Source organism: Pleuronectes platessa, chromosome 4 (genome assembly GCF_947347685.1).
Source record: "Pleuronectes platessa chromosome 4, fPlePla1.1, whole genome shotgun sequence".
NCBI lineage: Eukaryota > Metazoa > Chordata > Actinopteri > Pleuronectiformes > Pleuronectidae > Pleuronectes > Pleuronectes platessa.
In genome coordinates, this window is record NC_070629.1 from 7425903 (window position 1) to 7448654 (window position 22752).

General features: G+C 41.4%; 2 protein-coding genes across 3 annotated transcripts in view; one reads left to right on the forward strand and one right to left on the reverse strand.

The window, feature by feature from the left end:
- Window positions 1–1393: 1393 nt before the first annotated feature.
- ift81 (intraflagellar transport 81 homolog) lies at window positions 1394–16220 on the reverse strand. Its single transcript, XM_053420468.1, has 18 exons — window positions 15800–16220; window positions 15551–15654; window positions 15234–15414; window positions 15053–15142; window positions 14465–14530; window positions 14065–14175; window positions 13482–13566; window positions 12875–13038; window positions 12680–12775; window positions 12057–12203; window positions 7882–8031; window positions 6711–6839; window positions 5154–5243; window positions 4196–4282; window positions 3980–4051; window positions 3682–3767; window positions 3409–3454; window positions 1394–2231 (listed from the first exon to the last, which is right to left on the reverse strand). The coding sequence occupies exons 1-18, from the start codon at window positions 15941–15943 to the stop codon at window positions 2049–2051; spliced, it is 2031 nt and encodes a 676-aa protein (XP_053276443.1). The 5' UTR covers window positions 15944–16220; the 3' UTR covers window positions 1394–2048.
- An 836-nt stretch (window positions 16221–17056) lies between these two features.
- The window catches only part of si:dkey-91m11.5 (PH_BCR_vertebrate and RhoGAP_Bcr domain-containing protein), a 32642-nt gene continuing 26946 nt past the window's right edge, over window positions 17057–22752 (forward strand). Inside the window, exon 1 of one of the 2 annotated variants that reach the window (XM_053420469.1) lies at window positions 17057–19213. In XM_053420469.1, the coding sequence (XP_053276444.1) occupies window positions 17836–19213 (1378 nt within the window). In that variant the 5' untranslated portion in view covers window positions 17057–17835. Of the gene's footprint in view, window positions 19214–19714; window positions 19749–22752 lie in introns of those variants that run through there. The other variant, XM_053420470.1, reaches the window with a different exon arrangement.

Genomic DNA, 22752 nt, shown 5'->3' on the forward strand with positions numbered 1-22752 from the left:
ATATTCAATTTCTGCCAATAGATCCCTTTAACCTAAACCTTTAACACTGGACCTTTAAGTCAATACTTCTTTCCTGTTAGTTTTACACATTTGAGCAAAGTCACACATCATTGAACATAATTAGAAATGTGTTCCTTGTTCATTGTGTACTTCAATAGCTTACAATTACTGTAGGTATTATTTTAAAGACTACTAACAGGCACTCCAGGGGACAATCAGTTTTCAGATGGAGCCAGTTGCCCCTATCCCCATCCCTTGAGATAATGTATTTTCATGACTCACTGCGTACATCATCTCAAGCCACTTTACATACTCAGATCGAAACCTTATAAACAGTGTTTCCATGAGCAAACACCTGGTGACAGTGGAGAGAAGTGACTTCCCTTTACTAGCACCTTTGCCTCCCATTCACTTCCAATCTGTGGGCGAGGATGAGATTTAACCATTTTCTTCCTGCTGCGAAGCAAATCACTGTATGGCTTTGTATGGAGTTCAACTTTGGTGAACTTTGACCTGCAATAAAACAATAATAGGCTGATAAAATAATAAAATCAACAATACATCTAATCTTTCATTACTATTATGTTTTTATTTTACTAATTCTGTTCTGTGTTCTTATATTCCCATGTAGTTCGTAATTCATAAAAAGATTGATTAATTTTACTTAAGCGAGTCTATACCGAATGAGTTAACCTCATCTGCATTGCAACTAGGAAGACAGTCAATTTGCTGTTGCTGCGTGAGGGCCCCAGGTCCGGCCCCCCTTCACCCCCCACAGTGTGTATATTTTTCAGGTATCATTGTCAGCTGTTTGACAGGAATGGCATGCATCATCTTTTAACAAGTCTTAATAGGGCCCCAAGAAGCACAGAGTGCTGTAACAATAATATCGTGGCATTGTCCAATTGGACACCAACCTGCCTTTTACAATGCACACTTGATCCGCTTGGCACAGGAGCCACTAACATCGGCTGTCAGTAGCAGATTAGGTTTCTGTGGGAGTGACGGTGGGACCCTGAAACATCCATGAAGACATTTGTTGGAAAAAACACGGGGAAACTCAAACCAGTGTCCAGCATGTGGGACGTTATTTTCCTACAAGCTTTTAAAGAACCCCTCCGTCAGTCATTTGATTGCTATAAATCGATTGTATTATTTTAGCACAGTCTGGCTGTGTTAGTCTCACAAGAGGTCTTCACTATATTCAGTTTAAATGAAAAGTATGAATACATCTTTAACACAACAGCGGATTTATCAATGGGCATTATAGATGAACTGTCTTTGTCATGTACCTATTTAAAACCCTTTTATCACACCATGTGCTCTGCTTTGTTGCCAAAGACAACATCAAATACAAGTGTTCTATTCTATTGTAATGAGACAAGAGCCAAACTGAATGTAAAATATATTTATTAGATCTACATAGAAAACCACAATATCTAACTAGAGATGTCTTTATGGATGTCAAGGATTTATTATACAATGTAATGTATGTAATTACACAAAATAGAAACAAATTACTATTTCTATTGCACCGTCCCAGTGAATTCCAAAGCTGCCAAGACATTCTGTCCAAGGTCATGGTCGTTGTTGCCAAAAATAGCTGACTGGGGCCATATCCCAAGTGCCCCACTTAGTATGGTGTTATCTCTGAACACTTTGATTGAAAGAGTATTCTTAAAGATGTGTCTCCAGTGGGTCAGAGAAAGTGAAAATGCTCGTCCGGCAACACCTCCTCATACATGGGGGTTTCTTTAAGTTGTGGATTTTCAAAGCACCTTAAACCGTGTCATCGCCAGGAGTTACTGGTTACACGAGATAAACTATCAAGTGAAAGTGGCAGCGTGTAACAGACAAGATGGAGGGGAAATGAACCCTATGAACACAGTGAACCACTTATCTGAATGTACTATAGTGTCCACTAACAGTTTACATGTAACAATCCTATATTATAAAAATTATTAAACATGATATTGGAGAATAACTTGAACTCGTTGTAATGATTGTACCGTAGGTGACCTTTAGTTGACCTCTGCCTTGACATGCCCTTACAACACCAGCCTATCCTCTCCTCCCTCCTGGATGACTTGACCAATAGAAGCCTGGCTCTGAGCTCGTATGAAGCACTGCCTCTTGCACTCCATCAGCTGCTCCAAGTCCCGCCACAATTTCATCTGCTCCATGTTGGCACTGTGGCTCTCCCTCACCATCTTCTGCTTCTCACGTAACTTCTGAAGACCACAAAAGAAGGCAGTGATTACTTAGCCTGACTGATTGTGTTAAAAGGCCAAACTGCAAGGGGGAAATCCAAATTGTGGTAAGCAAATAAGATGTGTTGGAAAATACTCTCACTGCAAACAGCCTAAATTCTGTATATGAGTATTTAAGACTCCAACGACACAATAAACAGAAAAATGCAATCAAACACAAGAGAGGGGAAAAGTGAAAGAGCCAATACACAGGATGACAACACAAAATACCCATACATATGAAAACAGAAAACAGAAAACTGTGCAAACCTTTGGGAACCAGATAGAAACTCTCAGCTACAGACGTCATGAGATTTTTGGAAGAGTGGCTCCCTGATGTGATTGGAGCACCACTACCAAAGCCAAAAACGACTGAACGAGCGGTACGAATTGGTAAATCACAGACACAACACTGTTGACAAAACTTAACGGACTCATAAGGTATAAATAAGAGTACAAAATAGGGAAAATGTTAAACCTTTCTTTACTTTACTTTGATACAAGACTTTGATTCGTGTGATCCATGGAGGAGAAAGTACCCAAATAAATCAGAATTCTCTTTCTCATCAACATAAACAGACTTGCACCAATACTGATTGATATGTTTTTCAAATAAATAAAGTGACTGGGAGGCTTTTAAATCTATTTAAGAGGACAATGATTGAAAAGCTTTATAACAAGAATTAATGAATTCATTGAGAACTGCAAGTGCTCCATGAAAGAACTGGCAGATGAGAGAAATAAATCAATACAGTTTTAACAAACTCAGGGACTTTATCATCATCAGATCAAAAGGAGAACGATGGAGCTTTGGCCAGTTTCTCTCAGTCATTACATTATTGAAAGTCATCTTGATGAACAGATATTATAAATATGCATCAAGCCTTTGAAGAAAATTAATACACCCTATTATAGACATGTATTGGGAGGGCTTTGAAGCTGGTATTCTCCCGTCATCATTAAGAAAGACACTAATTACACTTGAACCAAACAAGCCCAAAAATAATTGTGGATTATATAAACTAGTGTCCTTAATTACCCTGGAAGTTTTTTATTTATTTACATTTACATTTACAAAGCCTCAGACCATCTACATACTTACTACAGAATAAAATAATATTTTTGACACATTGCATCTGCTACGGCACAGTTTTCTCACCTTTCCCAGTAACTCCTGTTCTGAAATGCTCTTCATGTACGCCTCCCTACAAAAAAAAGCATAGGAAGACAATTTAAGCGTAAGCCATCACAATCTCGAATATCGCTCTCACCAAGGGCTTCTTTAACAAAATGTGGTATATTAGCAAATCCCAAATATCGTAACTCCCACAGTTTTTATGCAAGAATTATGTGTAAGCAACTGAAGTGCCTGTGTTTTAAAACAGGCGTCTCGTCTTGCGAGCAGCTAGCGGACCAGGCTCGACGTGCTCACCTGATGGTCTTCTTCCTCTCTAACGGGTCTGATGACACATAGGCCTTCATCTCTTCAGCCGCCCGCTGTAATTGCGTCTCATTGATCTGTGGAGGTGAGAGATTGAGAGATCAGGTTTATTGTGAGTAGAGAGTCACTATTCATAGTTTGGAGTGTAAATTCTAATTTGACCATATTTGGCTTGTAAGACAGTGGTAATGAAGGATGATTATACGCCCTCTGTCGCTACTAGCTCAAATATTATTTTCTAAAACTATTATCAACTACCAACTAGCAACTATCTATTTAAAATACGTGCCTCTGACATGGAGTTGATAAAATGATACTGGTTTTCTTCTTGTGCCGTCTCCTCTCTCAATGCTTTCACCTCCTGTAAAAAAACATGAAGAGAATAAAGACATATAGTCGCTACGGCAAAATCAAAAAACATCATAGAGAAATATGCTGGATAAACTTGTATTAAAGTATTTAAATTGATGAGTATATTCAATCTAATGTAGGATAGTGATGGTACCTGCTCCAGTTTAGATCTGTTGCTCTCCAGACCAACAGCACAACTTTCATATTGCACCTTCTTTTCCTCATATTCCTGGTTTATCTCCTGTTAAGATCAGAATCCACAGAGTTAGACACTGTCCAACTGACGGACAAATGTTTTCAAGTACTGGACGCTTAATGGGAGCTGAGAAAAACGCATAGAGTCGCATCTTAAATCAACTTTTTCACTCTCGCAGCACTGTTTCACATCAACCTAAAATTACAGCTGACATTCTGAGCAGTTTAACTTACAACAGGCTCTCACAAAAGTCTATTTATGTCTTCCTGTTGCAGCGCTTCATTAGCAGTTAGAGTCGTTCTGGGAACACATGTAGGAAAATGTAATCCTCTGCTTTAGCTCAGCGGTGTGGGGGGGCTTTCCCATCATGCATCATACTATGTAAATTATTCTTAATGGACCTACTCCAACACAACACACAAACACAATGCCTGATCATTCTTACTGCCTTGAAGCCACACAAGTGGAGATCCCACCATTTGTTTTTAAATTTGGAATTTAGATTTATAATGTATCATGTTTTTCTCAAATGACATTGTCTATGCTTTGGCTATGCAGGGAGAATGTGTCAGTTGTTTGTGACATGTAAGAACTGCATTTTGCACTGGCTTCAATCATATATACTGTATGCAAAATAGCCTTTTGGAGTTTGCATTAATTCCATTAAATTCAGATTAATGAATGACCCACAGACTGTCAACCTCATTTGAATGCCTCTTAGGTTATAAATCGGCATCATCATTTGAAAGTCCTTATGAGCACATGCAGTGCCCTCTTGACTGCTAATGGCATCGTTTTTATTCAAATAGGTGACCAATTTTCCTCACAAACACAAATGGATATGGTGTGAGGAATCATGTAAGTTATTTCATGTAGCATCAGAAGTTTGCAGTGGGCGGATGTGGGCAAAGCTCACCTGACACCGCTGCCTCAGTGACCTCAGTTCTTTTATGATCGGAGCGAGAGCGGACTTCTTCTCCACTATCATGGAATTTAATTTCTTCACCTGTAAAAAACAACAAAAATCGACACTAGTCATAATGTGAATGAAGAGGTAATAGTATATATGTAGTCTTCACTTTGTTTGAGTGTGTGTGTACGTGTGTGTGTGTGTGTTTGTGAGAGCCTCTGCTGACAGTTTTTGTCTCCTTGATAGTGTCACAACTGTTTAAGTTATGAAATATTGCAGGTGTGAGAATGAGATTAAGAGGAAGGCTGAGTTTGAACATGATGATGTCAATGCCATGACTACTGAGTACTCAAGTGATAATGTAGTAATACTACTTAGTACTCAGGTAATAGTTTAATAATGATACTGAGTACTCAAGTAATAATGTAGTAATGATACTGAGTACTCAAGTAATAATGTAGTAATGATACTGAGTACTCAAGTAATAATGTAGTAAGGATATTGAGTACTCAAGTTATAATGTAGTGTTGATACTGACTACTCAAGTAATAAATTAGTGATTAATGAGTACATGTAATAATGTAGTTACAACCAAAGAATTCTCATAGAACATCAAAATGTGGCAAGCATTGTGGCTGCTGTGATCCCATCATAAAATGGTCTAGTTTACTCTGTATATATTTAACTCTGAAGCTAATGTGACTGTGTCTAATGATTTACATAAATAATGAAGTTCAGCAGCAGAATCAATTGACAAATCTGACAAACATTTCTCAGTAAAGGGCTCAAGTATTTACAGCCAGGGTGAGTGTGTCACTTTAGTTCTTTACTACAAATCACAACAAAGATTATATGACAATAGTAAGTGTCAGTTTGTCCGAATTTGTTAAATCATTACAGATTTCATCTGTTTGGCTTTGCCGATCCAATCCAATCCCAGAGTAAAGGCCTTCTCTCAGGTTGGAGCCAGTGATGTTTGACTTCATCAGTGGGAGTCCTGCTGTACCTCCTGCCAAACACGTTTTAACAAACTCACTGCAGTTTGGAGTACGGCCTAATCACTCGCATCTGTTTCCCTCTGAGTCTTGACACCAAAGGATGACAGGGTGATAAATAAAGCTGAAGCAATGAGCTATGCTGGAATACTGTCAATCGTTTACTATCTCAGTGTAAAGAACAGATGAGAAATCCCAAAATTACATATTGAACTGAAATGAAAAGGCCTAGACATCAGCCTGTGTGCAAAAGTTGATGACGTAATATTGCATAAGACTCACGTCAATTGTACATCCTACTTGTTTACACTCGAAGACAGGGCATGTGTCGTCGAGCAGTTGGTAACTGCCTTATGTTGATGCTGTGCCAACTCCAAAGATGTTATAATATAATTAAGATGTATACATGTCTACATAATGAAACTAAGGTGGTCTTAATTAGATTATTGATTACATGCCACTTACACTATCTGTAGTTCAGTTTATTCTACAACGTTCACATTTATTAGTATTTATCAACAAAGGCAGATTTGTGGGGACTTAACTCAAGGCCCCACAGTATACTCACCATTTCAGACATGTCGTCCAGTGTGCGGCCCTTCTTTTCGTCTAGCTCGCTCTTGATAGCAGACACCCTCTCCAGTTCCTCCTGAGTATTGCTGTAGCCAGAGATTCCTTTCTCAGCTTCCATCATTTGCTTAAAAAATACATCAGAGATGCACAGTTACTCACAGGAACAAATATCGAAATATAGTTAAACAGTCACATACAATTTAAACAAAGAATTGGTCTTTGTCACTACAAAAATCTACATCTACATGAAGAATCTATGAGTGTGCTACATTCACTGTATTTGAAAATTTGTACTTGAACAAACATCAGTGTGATAATAACTACTTAAAATGAGAGCAACCATCACATCTACTAACAAGAAGGTGGGATCTTTGACCTATACTGCAGCTAGCCACCAGTTGGCGATCGAAATGCTTTGGTTTTGGTCATGAACCTGTGACATAAAAAATATTTGAAAACAGATTCAAACACAAAGCATTTAATGTTTTACAATGTAGGGACCACTGCAACATCCATGGGGGGTAGATTCATCACCAGCTGGAGATGTGAGCAGCAGGAAAACTTTCATTGCTATAACAGATCGTAGTGGGATGTGCAGACAGAGCAGGAGCAGCAGATGGAGCCTTCAGAAATAGCAGCTCTGCCTGCGTCACACTGCCTATCAACAAGTCAGGTGCTGGGACTGCACAGAGGTGTGAAGCCAATTCCAGGAAGCTTCTGCCCCTTCATTGTTAACACAAAGTGCGTGAATGGGGAGATCAAGCGAAAGCAGCACATTTGGAATGGCAGTCTAAGTGCAGGGAAGGGATACGGTATGAAGGCTACAGGGCAGAGAGGGCATTAAAAGAAGTCAGGAGGATGTCTGTGCTCCGGGTACAATATGGAAGACTGAAAATGATGATTACACAAATGTTCCTTTGCAATTTACTGAACTCTCAACAACATATGACGGCAGGCCAATTGCCAGCTACTGAAAAATGCAAGAATTAAACTTATGACAAGTCTTATATTTTAATATTTGTAATGTCAAAGGACATCTGCTCTTGATTTGTACTGTAGGGTGCTTAACAATTTCAAGTACAACCCACTCCTTCCTTTATTGGACTGTAAACACTGTCTTTGTTTAGTCTTGTCTTCTGTTACATGAAAGTTAAAACAAGATTTACCAGTTTTTGTTGAACCGTCTCATGTCTCTGCTTGAGAATCTCCTCTGTTCGTTGCAGGACTCCATATTCTGCTTTCATCTCAGCAATTTCCTGTCGTTTCTTCTTGAACACCGTTCCCTTGCTCCGAAGTTTCACCACCAATCGTTTCAGCTGTGAGGAACAAAGAAAGTGACATTTTTTGTTACCCTAAAATTCAAAGAAAGCGGGATTTAGTGTGCATAGAAAGGGATGCGAAATAATGCTTTCATGTGATATTTGATGGTTTCTATGTTCAAAGGTCTTTACAGCTACATTTACTGATCTTGAGGGCAGTGGGAAGGGCTGTGAGTACAACACTAAGTTCACAAAGTGGTTAGAAAACAGTTGCTTATTTAAACATTTGGAAGTTATGGAGCAAACAACAAAAGCCTTCATTTGGATTCAGGTTTCTTGACAGCTGTGTCCAATACTTTGTTTGGCCCTGCTTTACTCGCCACCAGCTCTGGGGAAATATCGGTCTCTTTATCTGCTAAATGTTTCTTAATGTTCACCACAGAGTCGCTAATTTTTTCTGACATTTGATGCTGGATAGGGTACAATGACCTATTGGGACTTAATCCTCTTAAAACACCTATTTCTTGCATCTGAAATATTTGTATATTGCTAGTGATTCAGTAAAAGCAATTTGTAGGGGGATGAGTCCCCTGTCAATTCTACAATACACTCTCAGCCATCTCACTGGTCTAAAATTACCATATCGCCAATTGAGTAAAACCAATGTTCTTGTGGCTGCTACAAGCAAGATATTAGAGTTGGAAATTCAATGAAAGAGGCATAGGATGTTTATATTTGTTGACTTAGTGTCCAGCACAGCTGAAATACTATGAAAGGCCACATGAGAAGACAATGGGTTGAGCCAGGGGAGGGAAGGGATTAGAATACAACAGTGACTTCAGTTGAGGGGCCTCTGGGCCACACCATGATCTGACACGGTCACCTGATCCTTTCAGGTTCACGGCCAGCTGACGGACCAGCTATGTACAGCGAGTGGCTTCATCTGGCAGAATAAGTGCTTTAAGTGGATGTGCAGTCACTCCCCGCCCTGACTGTCTGCTGGGACACAATGAAACTTCTCCACAATGAAGAGCAGCTATAAATGAACATGGACACGAGAGTACAGCCCCAGAAATCACAGAATGTGCTTCATATCCTTTGGGGATCCAGGAAGTTTGATGTATGTGAGTGTGTGTGCGTGAGTGAGTGAGTGAGTGTGAGTGGTTGGGTGGGTAAGTGTGAGTGTGTGAGCCACATCTATTCTTTGTGTATTTTGGGACATCAAGGGCAGACATGGCTGAGAGAGGAATTAGCACAGCAGAATAATACTGCATAGTGTTACCGACTTTGTGGCCACAAAACAACTGCGGTTAAACTGGACATTACACACCTGTCTCAGAGATGCAGTGCACTGACAACGACACACACTTGCAAACAAGGCAATAAAAACATGAATGGTGCAGCAGATACTTCTGATGACTGCATGTGGAACACACAGCAGGAATGTATCCCTTTGAAGAATGAATCAAATATAGCTAGTTAGAATAGAGAAATCCACCTATTTTTAACAAAATAAAAGCCCACATCTAACTCAGATTTATGTCTTGACTGAAGTCAGGATAAATTTAACCACTGTGATGAGGCTGGCTAACAAAGTGGTTTTAGTTTACTGGCCAACCGGTGACGAGCAGATGCAGTCATCCCTCCCAGAGAGAGCCTGCAGTTGGTAGGTGGCATGTGATGACACGTAACCTGCAGAATGGAAAATAGCTCTGATAAAGTGATCATCTCCACGGTGGCTGATGGCCCCAAACTACCAAGGAGTCTGATAAGCTGTGTTTGACAAACATTCTCCATTTAGTTGTTCATATAGAGTCTCAAGGGCTCTCTTTGTCTCTACAAACAACCCCCTCCCATCAGGCTTAAGGGCAAGTTAGTCAGTGTCTAATTACTTGTAATACAGTGATATAATTAACGTTGAACATAGACAGTGGCTTATATATATATATATATATATATATATATATGAGAATTAGAGACACTTAAAGGGAGAAAAAAATAACCACTACAAACATTTTCTCCTCCACAAAAGAGGCGATTTCCTCGTTGTCTGGGCTTTTTGGAAAATCTTTTCAAAGTCCTGATTGTTGTGATAATTTTAAATAAAGACAAAATCTGAGACATTGTTCCCCCTGTAAGTGGCCCTAACACTCTGTCCTAGGCTTATACCAGAGGTATTGCCAGCTAGACTTTTCCCCCCAAATGACATTACAACACTTTAAACATCACCTCATACTTCTTCCTGTAACAAAGAAGATTTGGCTACTTCTCCCTACTCTCTTAGATGATTTATATCTCTTTCCTTCCTGAAAAGAATAAACACATTTTAAATAACTTCCCTGCTGATATTTCAATCACTCTATCATTTGCCAAAATTAGTGAACTTTCATTTAGTTTCTGCTATAAGACTGCCACCATCTTTCAAATGTTAGTACATAAAATACAGAAAGAAGCCTGAAGAGTATGTCCATCGACTACAAACAAGATTGTTTACAGGATTAGTTCAGAATTTAGAGAAATTAAATTTACTTTCTTACCAAGAGTCCAAAGAGAACACTAATGCCACTCTCAAGACTAAATATAAGTGATCCAGCCGCCCATTAGCTTAGCATAAAGACGGGACAGATGGAAAAAGTTTTCCTGGCTCTGTTATAATCAAAACAAACAAAACAAAATCTGCCACAATACTCTTCTGCGTCCATGTTGACCCTCCCCATGACCCAACTACCACCCTCATTTCCTGTCGGCTCCAAATCCACAATGTGACTATAATATTAACAGAAGTTAGTAATGTTTTAAAACTACATTTTCTTTCTATGAATGAGTGGTGCAATATACAGAATATATTTATAATAAATAGAATTACACAGTGAACCAGGGACTTTTGGGGCCTCTCAGATCTGGGGTCCTGGGCCTTTTCCCACTTTTCCCAGTGGGTTGTCCAGGCTTGTATCAATCTTTTGTAGCTCTAAATCAGATTACCCAAAACATATTATTTAAATTAACTTTACCATTATCTCAGATTAATGTGGCACCAGTTTACTGATGCTAAATTATACTTTTAGTATCCTAAATGTTTGTGATATTGGTATCTTATATATGCAGGTCAGAGGTCAGGGTGAAACACCACTCGTTGTACAGCCTATAGGTACAACACACATGTTTGTGCTCTCCACAGGGATTGACAGCGGACCCACAGAACACAGGGTGGAGGAGGGAGAGCTGTTCACACATGTTCTGTCTCTAGCTCTCACCTCACGGATATCTATGTGTGTCAAACACCAGGCTATAAAAACTCTCATCCATACGGTGCATACGGTCACAGCACAGCCTCCATCTATCAGCATCCCTCTTCTAACGCAGAACTGTTTATAGCTGATGCTTTGACCGTGAGCCTAATGTTTGCATTGTAAAAAGAAGAGACGCTTGCCCAAGGCCTTATGACTTATGTGCAACTTTATTGTTATGTCTTTTTTTTTCCGTAGTTCAGTCAGGTTTGTCAACGTGACAGTTCACTGTGCCATGTGTCTGAAAGCGGGAGTACATCCTCGTCATGGGATATAAATAAAGACAAAAGTTTTAGAACCCAAGTCTGTTTTATGTATCCAGCTGACTTGAATTAGGTAACTTCTTATACATAAGATTAGTGAAAAGGCTAAGTTTCAGCCACTTTGTCCATTGCGCTTCCTTGCTCTGGATATTCTCTGTTGTGTTCTATTTCTGGCTCTGCATGGGAATGTGAGGGAGAGCAGGGAAAAGGGATAAGTAGCATTAGACAGTGAGCCCGTCTGTGTTTGGATAAGAACAGAAATAGCCTCTTGTGTTTTCTACAGTTTGCAGATCTACTCGTGTGCACTTAGATAAAGCTGGAGTCTGTGTAGGTGATGTTGCTGTTACCACACACAAGAAGATAAACATGCAGAAAATGTTTATCTTCTTGGCTACTGTCAGTTCAGTTGTCTTCGGAAATTAAGTATGTAAATAAATACAATAACATCAGCATGACTCTAAAGAAATTCAGATTTAGCTGATATTCAGTGACTATTATTTTATGACGGTTAGAAGCATTTCCAACAGTGTACCTCATCACCCCGGACGACCTCCTCCCCCTCTGAGACTTGTGCCTGGCTGCCCCTCTGCCTCAGCTCCCTCTCTGCTGCAGCCAACTCCTCCCTCGCTTCCTGAAGCTCCTCTGCCTTCGACTCCTTCCTACGAATTATGATGGATGCCTGCGAAATTCGTGGTACATTAGACAGACAAAAACGACAGAAAAGTTTATGCTGAGTGACTTTAAACATAAATGCAACCGGGGAAAGTAAATGTGATGAGGGCAGAAATGGGAAAAGAAACATGGGCTTGTAAATAAAGAGCACCTGGATTGCTTCAGGTCCCCTGAATATCTCCATTACATAATGACTCATATCCTCTTATTCCTGGTAATTCATCATCAAGAATTCTAACAAACTATCTTTTCCTCATTAATATATAACTTTATAACTATAAAACTATCCCTGTGTCGTGTTAGCAAACGAATAATCCACTACATCACATGCACTGTTTTTGTTGAGGATAAACAATGCTATAAGTGTAAAAATGTACACTTATAGCGTGTCAATTTCTTATGTGAAGTGAAAAAATGTCACTTCACACAAGAAATTTGACAAAAAAAAATTAAGATATTAAAGAAATGCAATACAATCAGCACCTGTTGCCTGAAAAGGGTCAGTTTGTCGTCCATGGGGTCATTTCTCATCATCCTCTTCTCAATCAGCTGGTTTATCTGGGAATCGACTTCTCTAATCTGTGGAAGTGTGAATTAAAGATCACTCAGAGAAGAACACATCAGGAATTTCTCAACATATGAAATCGGACACACGTGACACCACATTCTGCTCCTGACCTTGTCCTCCAGCTCCTGGAGGTCAGCCTGGCCCATGGCAGGCTCTGAGGCCACCTTCTGAAGGTACTGCACCGTGTGCCTCATACGCTCCAGCTCTTTGGGGAGCTTCTCAGAGACCATGTAGGAGTTGATCTTGATCTCCTCTTCAAGCCTCTTCATTAAACCTGAAAGAGACTGGGTTTTTAATTAAGAATTTTGAGCCGGTTTAAAATGTACTGATACTGAAATAGGCTTTGAATAATTTCACTGTTAAAAGGTAAGTGGTTGTAGTGAAGGGCGCTATATTCAAAGCTCTTATTTTGGCACACACATACAGTGATGGTGACAATTGACAGCTCCACCTCAGTATGCATTGCACAGGTCATTTTAGAAACTGCAAATGTGTAAATCTCTGGTGCGGCTAAAGTGGCCAATACCAGGGGAGAGCAAAAGGAGACAATTCCAACATCACATAAGCTGTGTGATGGCACTTCAAAGACCATTGTAATTAGAGGGTCTCAACAGATGAAAGCCTATAAGCCGAGAGAGCCTCTAACGCTCTGCTGTGTCCTTGAACCTCTCATCCAGCTGTGTCCTGCAGAGGCAGCAGAAGGACCCGGGTACTCACTCTCTGGATTGGCATCTGCTGCTGCCTGTTGCAAATCCTTCAACTGCTGCTGTGATCTCTGCAGCCTCTGTTCTGTCTGGAACAACTGCACGCAAACATAAATAATTACTAGCACAGGTAATATATGGAAAAAAGAACAACAACATTAGGGCTGCAGCTAACGACTGTTTTCATTACTGGTCGTTTTCTGGATTAAAACACTGATCTTTTCATCTATCAAACTTCAAAAAATTGTTAACGAAGGTCATGGGGTTTAACTATATGTCCAAGGTGGGTCATATGGATTAAATTTCCAATCTTAGAAAACTAAGATAAACAGTAAATGTGTGCAGTTGGAATTATTTTCTGATGACAGGCTTATCGAGTCATCAAATGTTTCAGCCCTTTTAAACGTGTCTCAGTAAAATTACTGTATTTATTTTGCCCATTCTAGCAACGCAGTTCTTCTCAAGACCATGTTCATTATTCTTCTCAGACTGCCTAAGCACAGCAGGCATCAAACTGTTTGGCTGGTCTACGAAGTCTGTGTAAAACCAAGGGGAACAAATGCGATGACAAACCACCATTAATCACCAGCTCTTACTTGGTTCTTCTGTTCTAGCTTCTGGTGCGTCAGGGACTCCTCTCTCTCATTCTCCACTCGCAGCTGTCTGGCTTGGTCTAGCATCCGCTGGTGGTTGGACACTGACTCCACCTAGTGGATCAACACATTAATGCGATAATGTTAAATTGCAGGTTATCATATGGTGAGCAGAAATAACCAGAGTCAGGTTTCACCTTTTGACAGGGGCCTGTAAGTAAAGACCCATTAAATCAACACCTCATTACATTACATAGCCGTGTTAAGACGACATTTCAACTTGTCAGCTCTATTAGAGGAGCTGGTAATATATGTCTGAGGTCATGTTTTCATTCCTCAGTGAATCCTAAAGCCTCCCAAGTATTCCAAGAGTGAGTGGGCCTCCCAGAACAACCTGCCTTACCCTCTTCTTCAGCCTCTCCACACGTTTGATTAGTTGGTCCTTCTCTTCCTCCATTGCACCAATGTCCTGTATTTGAAGAAAAGATGGATCATATCAGAGGACTGTATCAACTGAGATAAGGAGGGAGAATTTAACTACCACATATAGTAATAATGAATTAATATTTTGATTATTTTCTCAAATAAACATAACAAAAAAGTGTATCACAATTTCCTGAAATCCATATTGACTTATTCAGATGACTTGTTTTGTTTTTCCACATATAAGGATTCACAACCCTGTTTTGTTCTAGTTTAACGTCCTAGAGCACAAAGAAAATCTGAACCGGTGAATTTTCAATACTGTTGCAAAAAATGTATGTATTTGTTTTTTCAAAGGGTTTTACCTGAGTCAGTCCATACAACAATGATAACAATGAGAACTTACATACAGAGTATCGGATTGGTTCTCAGTATCGGCTGATTAGCAAAGCCCAGGTATTGTGAATGGATCAATGTTATTGGAAAATCGCTAGTTTTATATTGAGACAGCTTTAGATTCAACATCTTCAAACAAAGATTGTAAAATGTTATTGACTGGTTTGTTTACCTTTCTGATTTCTGCGGTGGAGAAGCCTGAAGTCCTCAGCTGTTCACACTCCTTGTGATACGTCTTAAATCCTTCAACCAGCTCTTCATACTGTGAACACGCAACATTAAAGTATATCCTCTTATTCCTTTTAGACAAGTGGCGATGACATTGCCACTGTATCGGTTATACGCAGACAAACCTGGTGATTTGTGTCATTGATGACATCGTCCTGCAAAAACTCTGCAGGCACCTCCAGTTTGACGAGATAGCGAGCCAGGTAAGCCCTCTTCTTCAGCTCGGGGACCCTCTGTAGCAGCCAGTGGAGGATGGGGTGGACCACAGGTTTGCTGCCAGTCACCAGACCCTGTCTGAAGGCGCTCCTGCAGGAGGACGGATGAGGCAGAGAGTGTCATGGAAATATATGACTAAAAACGAAGAAGAAGTGCTTCACCTTTACTGTACAAAGGCAACTGGAGTGCGATGCTGCAGCAAGTGAAATAGGCTGCAGGTACTTACACGTCTGAGAAGTTGCCAGGAGGTCTGTACTTCATCATTCCCAGCAGGGCACACATTCTCTTCACAGTTTGTTCAGGCATTTCTTCACGTAAATCCATGGATTGCTAAACAACAACAACCACAGCAGTAAATTATGTCACCTGTCACCAGTTAATTCATGCGTATCACACATTAAACAGTAACACCGACACCACTGCTGCAACTGACGAGTGTAGCTTCAGTTGTTGAAGCCAAAAGTTAGTTGTTCACCTTCGGGTCTATTTCAGCCAGGACATCGTTTAAGGTCTGCTGCAGCTGCATCGGTTCCAGACAGTCGAACGTGATGAGGTTGAAGCTTTTCTTGAATGGCTCTTTGTTGAGCTGCTCCACGATGAACTTTAGCTGCTCACTCATCTTGGTGATGCTGTGGTGACTCTTCTCAGCTTTAGTAACCAGCTAACGGCGAGTTAGCTTTCTGTCGTCGACGGACTTATCTTACAAACCCGTGGAGAAACCTTCTGAAGACCGATTCATTCAGCTTAGCGGTGACGTTAGCAAAGCAGCTATTTAAAATGGTTCAGATACATTTCCAGAAGCAAGTATTACGTCGCTTTATCAGTCGTTAGCCGCTAGCTAGCTAGCAGTCAGAGCACAGGGGTTGTTGTCAATAGCCCCATGGAAACCAAGAGGGCGTGTCTGATTGGTTGCTAACAGGAAGTGACGTATACAGTCCAGTCAGGAGGGCTGAGCACTGCAGACGGTCTCAGCTCCACAGACAGAGAGTAGCTCTTTATTCTCAGATTCAAATATGTCCAAGCCCCATATCAACAGATAGAGGAATGAATAGAAAAGACATCTGTAAAATCTCTTCAATGCATTACAGACAACAATGCTTTGAAACTTGTTAATACTGTTTGAGTAAGACCCTCTATTTATTTTAATTATTTTTAACTTTGTTTTATGTTATTTTGTCCCTAATAATACATAAATTTTGAAATGTTGATATGTGCCTACTAGGTTTTTAATTTTTTTTTTTTTACAGCAAAGAATAAAATTGTGCTTTAAGATCGAATAAATTCAGCCGGAAGTGTAGGAAATTTAATGTGGTGAGTATTGTTGGTAACTTAATGTGACATTTATTATTACTTGCAGTTATTTCCCATTAATCTAAACATTTTAAAAGTGAAAACCAGACATTTGCCAGCCAGAAATAAAAATAACGTAACATTTTGAATCTTCTATTCACTTTTATTGCTTTGTAAACTTCCATTCAGCACACTTGACATATTAGCCTACATACTGCGAAATTAATACACTTCAGCTGATGCATTTAACAGAACGTAAACACTGTCAGTGATTTCCCTTGCAGACCCGTCAAGGTGTACCTGAACGCACCACCCTGTCATGGTGTTGAACCGTCAGATGGCGACATTCTCTCAGGCTTCAGGTTGAACCTCGGTGAACTGTTGTGGGATGAGGCCGTTTTCAGAGTATCACTGAAAGCTCAAGTGTGCTGTGTCACACAGAGACATGTCAGGAGCTGAAGCTGGGCGGGGAAGAAGAAGAAAGGATTGGTGGGATCAAAACTCACAGTTGAATTGGAGCAGCTAACAAAAGCAGATGCTTTGAACAAGCTCGTGTTTCTGCTTCCTGCACCAATATCTCAATGTGGGACATTTCTCCCTTTAAAGTTGTCTCATTTTATTGGTCCATAACTTATACAACTGTCACAGGGGTGTCCTACGCTTCCTTGTCGAACACATGACTTTTCTTCCCTTACGTCATCTCTACCTGAAAATTCGATTCCCGACAAGAAACAACATTTCGACAGAACACCATTGCTTATATTTCTTCCTTTGATGTTTTGTTTTTCCTGTGCCCGTGTGTTCAGAATAGTGAAAGCCTGGATCGCGTCCATGTGGCCCCTCCTCCTTGTGCTGCAACTGTAGAGCAGACGAAGAGCCAAAACACCACAGAGCAGCAGCGAGTCGGTCTGACAGCGAGCACTGAGGAGGACACGGGATTCTCCGGAGAATAGACGAGCTCGAGAGGAGACCAAGAGGGACCACAAGGATCAAGTCACACCGACCTGGGATTCTGCCTCTGTAGGATTTATTCTGATGTTTGTGAGTAAAGACTGAACAGGTTTTCTTCCCGTGCGTCCAGACTCTGGGGAACACTCTTCTTCACTGAACTGCAGCAATATGGAACCTTTAAGTTTTAAACCAATGAGACCAGTTCCCGCTTTAGTAATGCATATGAGTGTGTTGTGACTTGATTGCACATTTTATGTCAGAGTTCTAAAAATGGTTGAACCAGTGGGGTTTGTGGAGGCATGGAGAGCCCAGTTCCCAGAGTCTGATCCCCCCTGCATGGAGCTGAACTCACTGGGGGACATTGAACAGGAGCTGGACACATGTAAGACGTCTATCAGGCAGCTGGAGAAGGAGGTGAACAAGGAGCGCTTCCGCATGATCTACCTGCAGACTCTGCTTGCAAAAGAGAGGAAGTCTTATGATGGACAGAGATGGGGTTTTAAAAGGGCTCCACAGACAAGAGACGGAGACCAGACCAGTGACCCAGACAGCCAGAGGTCCTACGCAGGGGATGCACCAGTGGAAGAGCAGCAGCAGCAGCAGCAGCAGCAGCAGAGAGGTTATGTGAAGCCAGCAAGGTGCAAACAGCATCCAGAAGAAGAGGTGGATGTTTCATCAACATCCAAACAGAAGGGTGGGGTCTCACCTGTCTGCCAGGACTCTGAGAACCCTGACCTTCCAGTGGGCACAGGCTCTGTGGCAGCTCTGAGATCCAACTTTGAGCGCATCAGGAGAGCCAACTCTCACACCGCAGGGGACGGCCGAGGGTTGTCTACGATGGGCGGCCAGGAGAAACCCTTCTACGTGAACATGGAGTACCATCACGAGCGAGGGCTGGTCAAAGTCAACGACAAGGATGTCTCAGACAAAATAGGCACCCTGGGCTGTCAGGCCATGCAGATTGAGCGAAAAAGGTCCCTGCACTCCCTCCCAGGGAACCTGTCAGCGGCCACAGGGGACATCAGTAAGGCTGTTCAGAGAGGAAGATCTACTGAGGAGAACTCCAGCTACAACGGGTCATTTGAAGATCCTGAGATCAACCCGCCCTCCCTGAAAGACAGTGTGATCCATCCCACTGGGGGAAAGTCTGAGCGACAGCCAGCTGAGTGTCAGCCTTACACTAGTGTCTATGTTGGGGGAATGATGGCTGAAGGGGACACCAGAGTCATCCACATTAGGGACCACAGCATAGAGGAGGAGGCACACCTCACCTGGCCGAGGCGCTCATACTCCCCCGGCAGCTTTGATGATGTGGGAGGAGGCTACACACCCGACTGCAGCTCCAACGAGAACCTGACATCCAGCGAGGAGGACTTCTCCTCGGGCCAGTCCAGCCATGTGTCCCCCAGCCCCACCACCTATCAGATGTACAGGGAGAAGAGCCGCTCACCGTCCCAGCACTCGCAGCAGTCCTTTGAGAGCAGCAGCCCACCCACCCCTCTCTCTCAGAAGCGTCTGAAGCAGCAGGTGATGGTTTCTGAGGCCTCCATCATCGGGAACCGTAAAACAGGCCTGATCTGGCCCAGTGACGGGGACTCCACCACATCTAGCAGGACCTCTCATGACAACAGTGTTCAAGGAGATCTGGGTAGGTCTGCAAGACACACTGCACCGCACAGAAGTTCCCCAAACCATTCATTTTCATGATCAAAAACAGGAAAGGCCTCTAATTGGTAGAGATGATTAGCACATTAAAGACTCACTATGATATCTGTCTGAAAGATGTCTGTGCTTGCCCTGGCTGGCGTTGATCCAGAATAAGTATCTGATGTGTAAAATGCACTTGCAATCTCTTTGATGAAGTCTAAAGTTTTGACCTGCACTAAATCATCCTAAAATATTTCCAGGCACTTCTGATTATTCCCACTTAATTTTTTTTAAATACATTTTTGTGGTTTCTTGTTTTTCCACTGGTTTGCTTTGGGGCAACTGAGCTGTTATGATTTAGATAACAGCTAACAGCTACACAAAGAGGCTAAGTTTGATAAAAACAAGTCCTGTTAGTAAGGATTTTTATCTTCTTTTCTCACAGGCATCATTTATATTGGCCATGCTATGGATGTTAACAGATTGGGGTTTGCACCACTACAAATCAGGTTGTGACATGGTTGACACTGTAAAAGGTAAATCTGCCGTGAAGGGGTCGAGTGGACTGGATCAATTCTACTTATGCTGATCCTAAGAGTAACCTAGTGGTTTTGCAGTTCTTTCAGCAGTGTTTCCTTTCGCCTTTTATGAGCAGGCCCACCCTCTCTTTTTTCACCCCCTTCTGCCCTTTGGCCGCTGAGTGCTGAAGCACTTTCGCAGAGATGCTCCGACTGAGACAGCGGCTGCCCCCGGGCTTCCCCATTCCCTTGACCCTGTCCACACTGAGTGTTTACGTGTCAGCACACATCAGTGTTGTTGTCCTTGGTGCGAGTAATTAACTTAAAGGGGTTTGTCTAGCGTGATAAATTTAGGGAGGCTCTTTGTTACGGGAGGCTGGTAGGAAAAAGCCCTGACAACTCACTCAAAAAAAAAAAGGATCAAGGGGGCTTAAAGTGTGTCACGCGGCTTCCAATCAAAACGCCTGCCATCAGTGTTTCCTGTTGTTTTGTATGGACACAATAGGAGAATAACTCATTGAGCGAGAGTATTGACATGTTAACAATATAACAATGTTAAGTGGGATAAGGAGAGTGGTCTGGGCAACCTGGTAATGCCAAGGACAGAAGGCGGGGCAGGAGCGTGTGTTCCTCTGCAAGAACGTTTGTCAAAGTGAGTGACACACGAGGACACACATTGTTGTTTGTTTGGGCCAAATGTTCATGCAAAGAGGGATTGGGATTCAAGGCTCGTATTAGGATTGGAGCTGGAAAAAAATTGTCTGCCTTTACCCAAAAAAACGTGTTATCCACTGTGGGCCAGATTAAGCAGATGAGCAGAATAATGTGTTGTTATATAAGGTGATCCAGTCCAAAGCGCTCTGACACAAAGCATGTGACGGACAAGCAGGTCGTCCATGATATAATCAGCGTAAAGTGTAAGCTAGCACGCTGCTCCAATGGCTGAAATGTTTAAATCCATTCGATCTGGTTCTGGATCGGTTTCTTTCACACTCAAAGCTGCTTCTTCTCTTCATTGTGCCAAAACAAACTCATAGCAGATGCACAGAAAGGTTCTGCTTCTCCATAGAATGAATACACACACATATAGGTCATTAGAAGAAAATTAGAGGGAATAACCTATTCATACTTGATTGTTTTTAAAGCTTTTATTGCAAAAACACTGGATCCTACATTTCCCATAGAGCAACAAATATCCTATTTTAGTTATATTGCTCAACAGTGAGGTTCCGGGGTATCGATTATCAGCCATACCATGGTAACCATCCAATGAAGATTTACCACAAGAGATTGTGAAACAATGTTATGTGCTCCTGTAGGAGGCACAAGTCTGTATGACATCAACTGCGTTTTAAGAAAAAAATTAATGCATTTGCATTGTCAAGGAGATGTACTACAGTACCAATAATACCGAGGTGTAATGTCTGTGATTGGCAGGGCTGTCTTTTAATAATGGAAGCCTTTACCACAACAGTGAACTTCATGTCTGCTGATTTCAGCTGTAATTGGATCGATCAGAGTTAATACACTGGGTTACTATATGACAGACTATACTAAACTCTATGAACATACATACGAAACACAAAATACAATTTATTGCAAGTACCCTACATTAAGACCAAGATAATATTCTAGATGTGTACTGGAAGTTGTTCACTGCAGTGGTTTATATGATGCATAGTTCTGTCCCTCTTGAAAAAGAGTACCTTTGCCTTTTTTTCTGTTTTCCAAAACTTTGTTTTGTCTGAATCAAGTATTGAATAGTCACGAGTCATCTCGTAGCTGGTCGTTCTGGTTCCAGGCTTTAAACTCTTTTTATAAAACATTTCTGAAATGTCAATGGAGAAAATTAATTGGAAATTTCCCAGAGCCTTCTAAGAGTAGCTCGTCACTGTTATATGCTCTATACCTTCTCTGCACTGTAAATGTCCACATCGAGCTCCGTGCCTCCTCTTCTAACACAGTCTTTGTGTTATAAATTTCCAATTCCACGCCACTTACCCGGATGACATCACTGTGACACCATTTGGGGGGGGGGGGGGATTTGTTTTTAGATTTGAGAAAGCTTCTCCAGAGCAAACACATACAGCTTGATTTAAAAAACTCCAGTTCCACTTAACAGCCTTAACAAAAGCTTACAGCTCTCTTTAAGGCTTGACAGTCAACCTTGAGTTATGACAAACAACTGTTGGCTCTGTCAGTGAACTCTGAAGCATACCTCCTGTGACCAGTAAACAGACCCTTTATGTGTAGAATCTGTGGAGTTCTTTGTTTAATGAAGCCTGTGCACTGTGACACCTTCTCTTCAAAGCGGCCTGCCGTGGACCCTGAAGTGCAGCTTTTGTCCACAGCGGACCTGTTGCTGATAATGGCACAGCTGCCGCATGTGAACCATGATTTGTGGATTAGCAGAAGTCTGGATTTATTTTCTGATGTTGTAATAACATTACTGTGCACGTTGCTGGATTAATCCTCTGGGGCAGGGAGCTAGTATGAGGCAAGTTTTTGCAATAAATTGCTCTCTGTTGTGGTTTGTGACCGTTTAGGGAGCAGTTGGAAAGGTTTTCTTTATTGTTGTTGTATTCAAGCACTGCAGCCAAGTAAAACTAACTTAATCTCAGTGTTGTTAAGGCGCTTTGTGCTCCAGTTGGCCATGCACTGTGTCTAAGACAAAGCTTCATAAACTGTACATTTCACATGTCAATGGTCATACTTAAATAAGTCTTTCTGCACTGAAAGATTTGCTGTGCGTATTAACAGTATATTCTGCAGCCTGTCATGGAACGTGTGAACTCAACAGCAGCAGACACATTGTTGACGCTGTCCTTGTTGCTCTTATGTGAGTGTTTTAATAACTGGCATGGTAGTAGTCTCTGCCTGGGAAAAATGACACACTTACCATCAGCAAGAAACACCCACTAACAAACCCATACTTGTCCTGCTGTTACTCAGCTGCATCACTGCATGTAATGGCCAGTCTAAAACTGACACCTCTCAAAGGAGTTTTTTTTTTCTATGAATA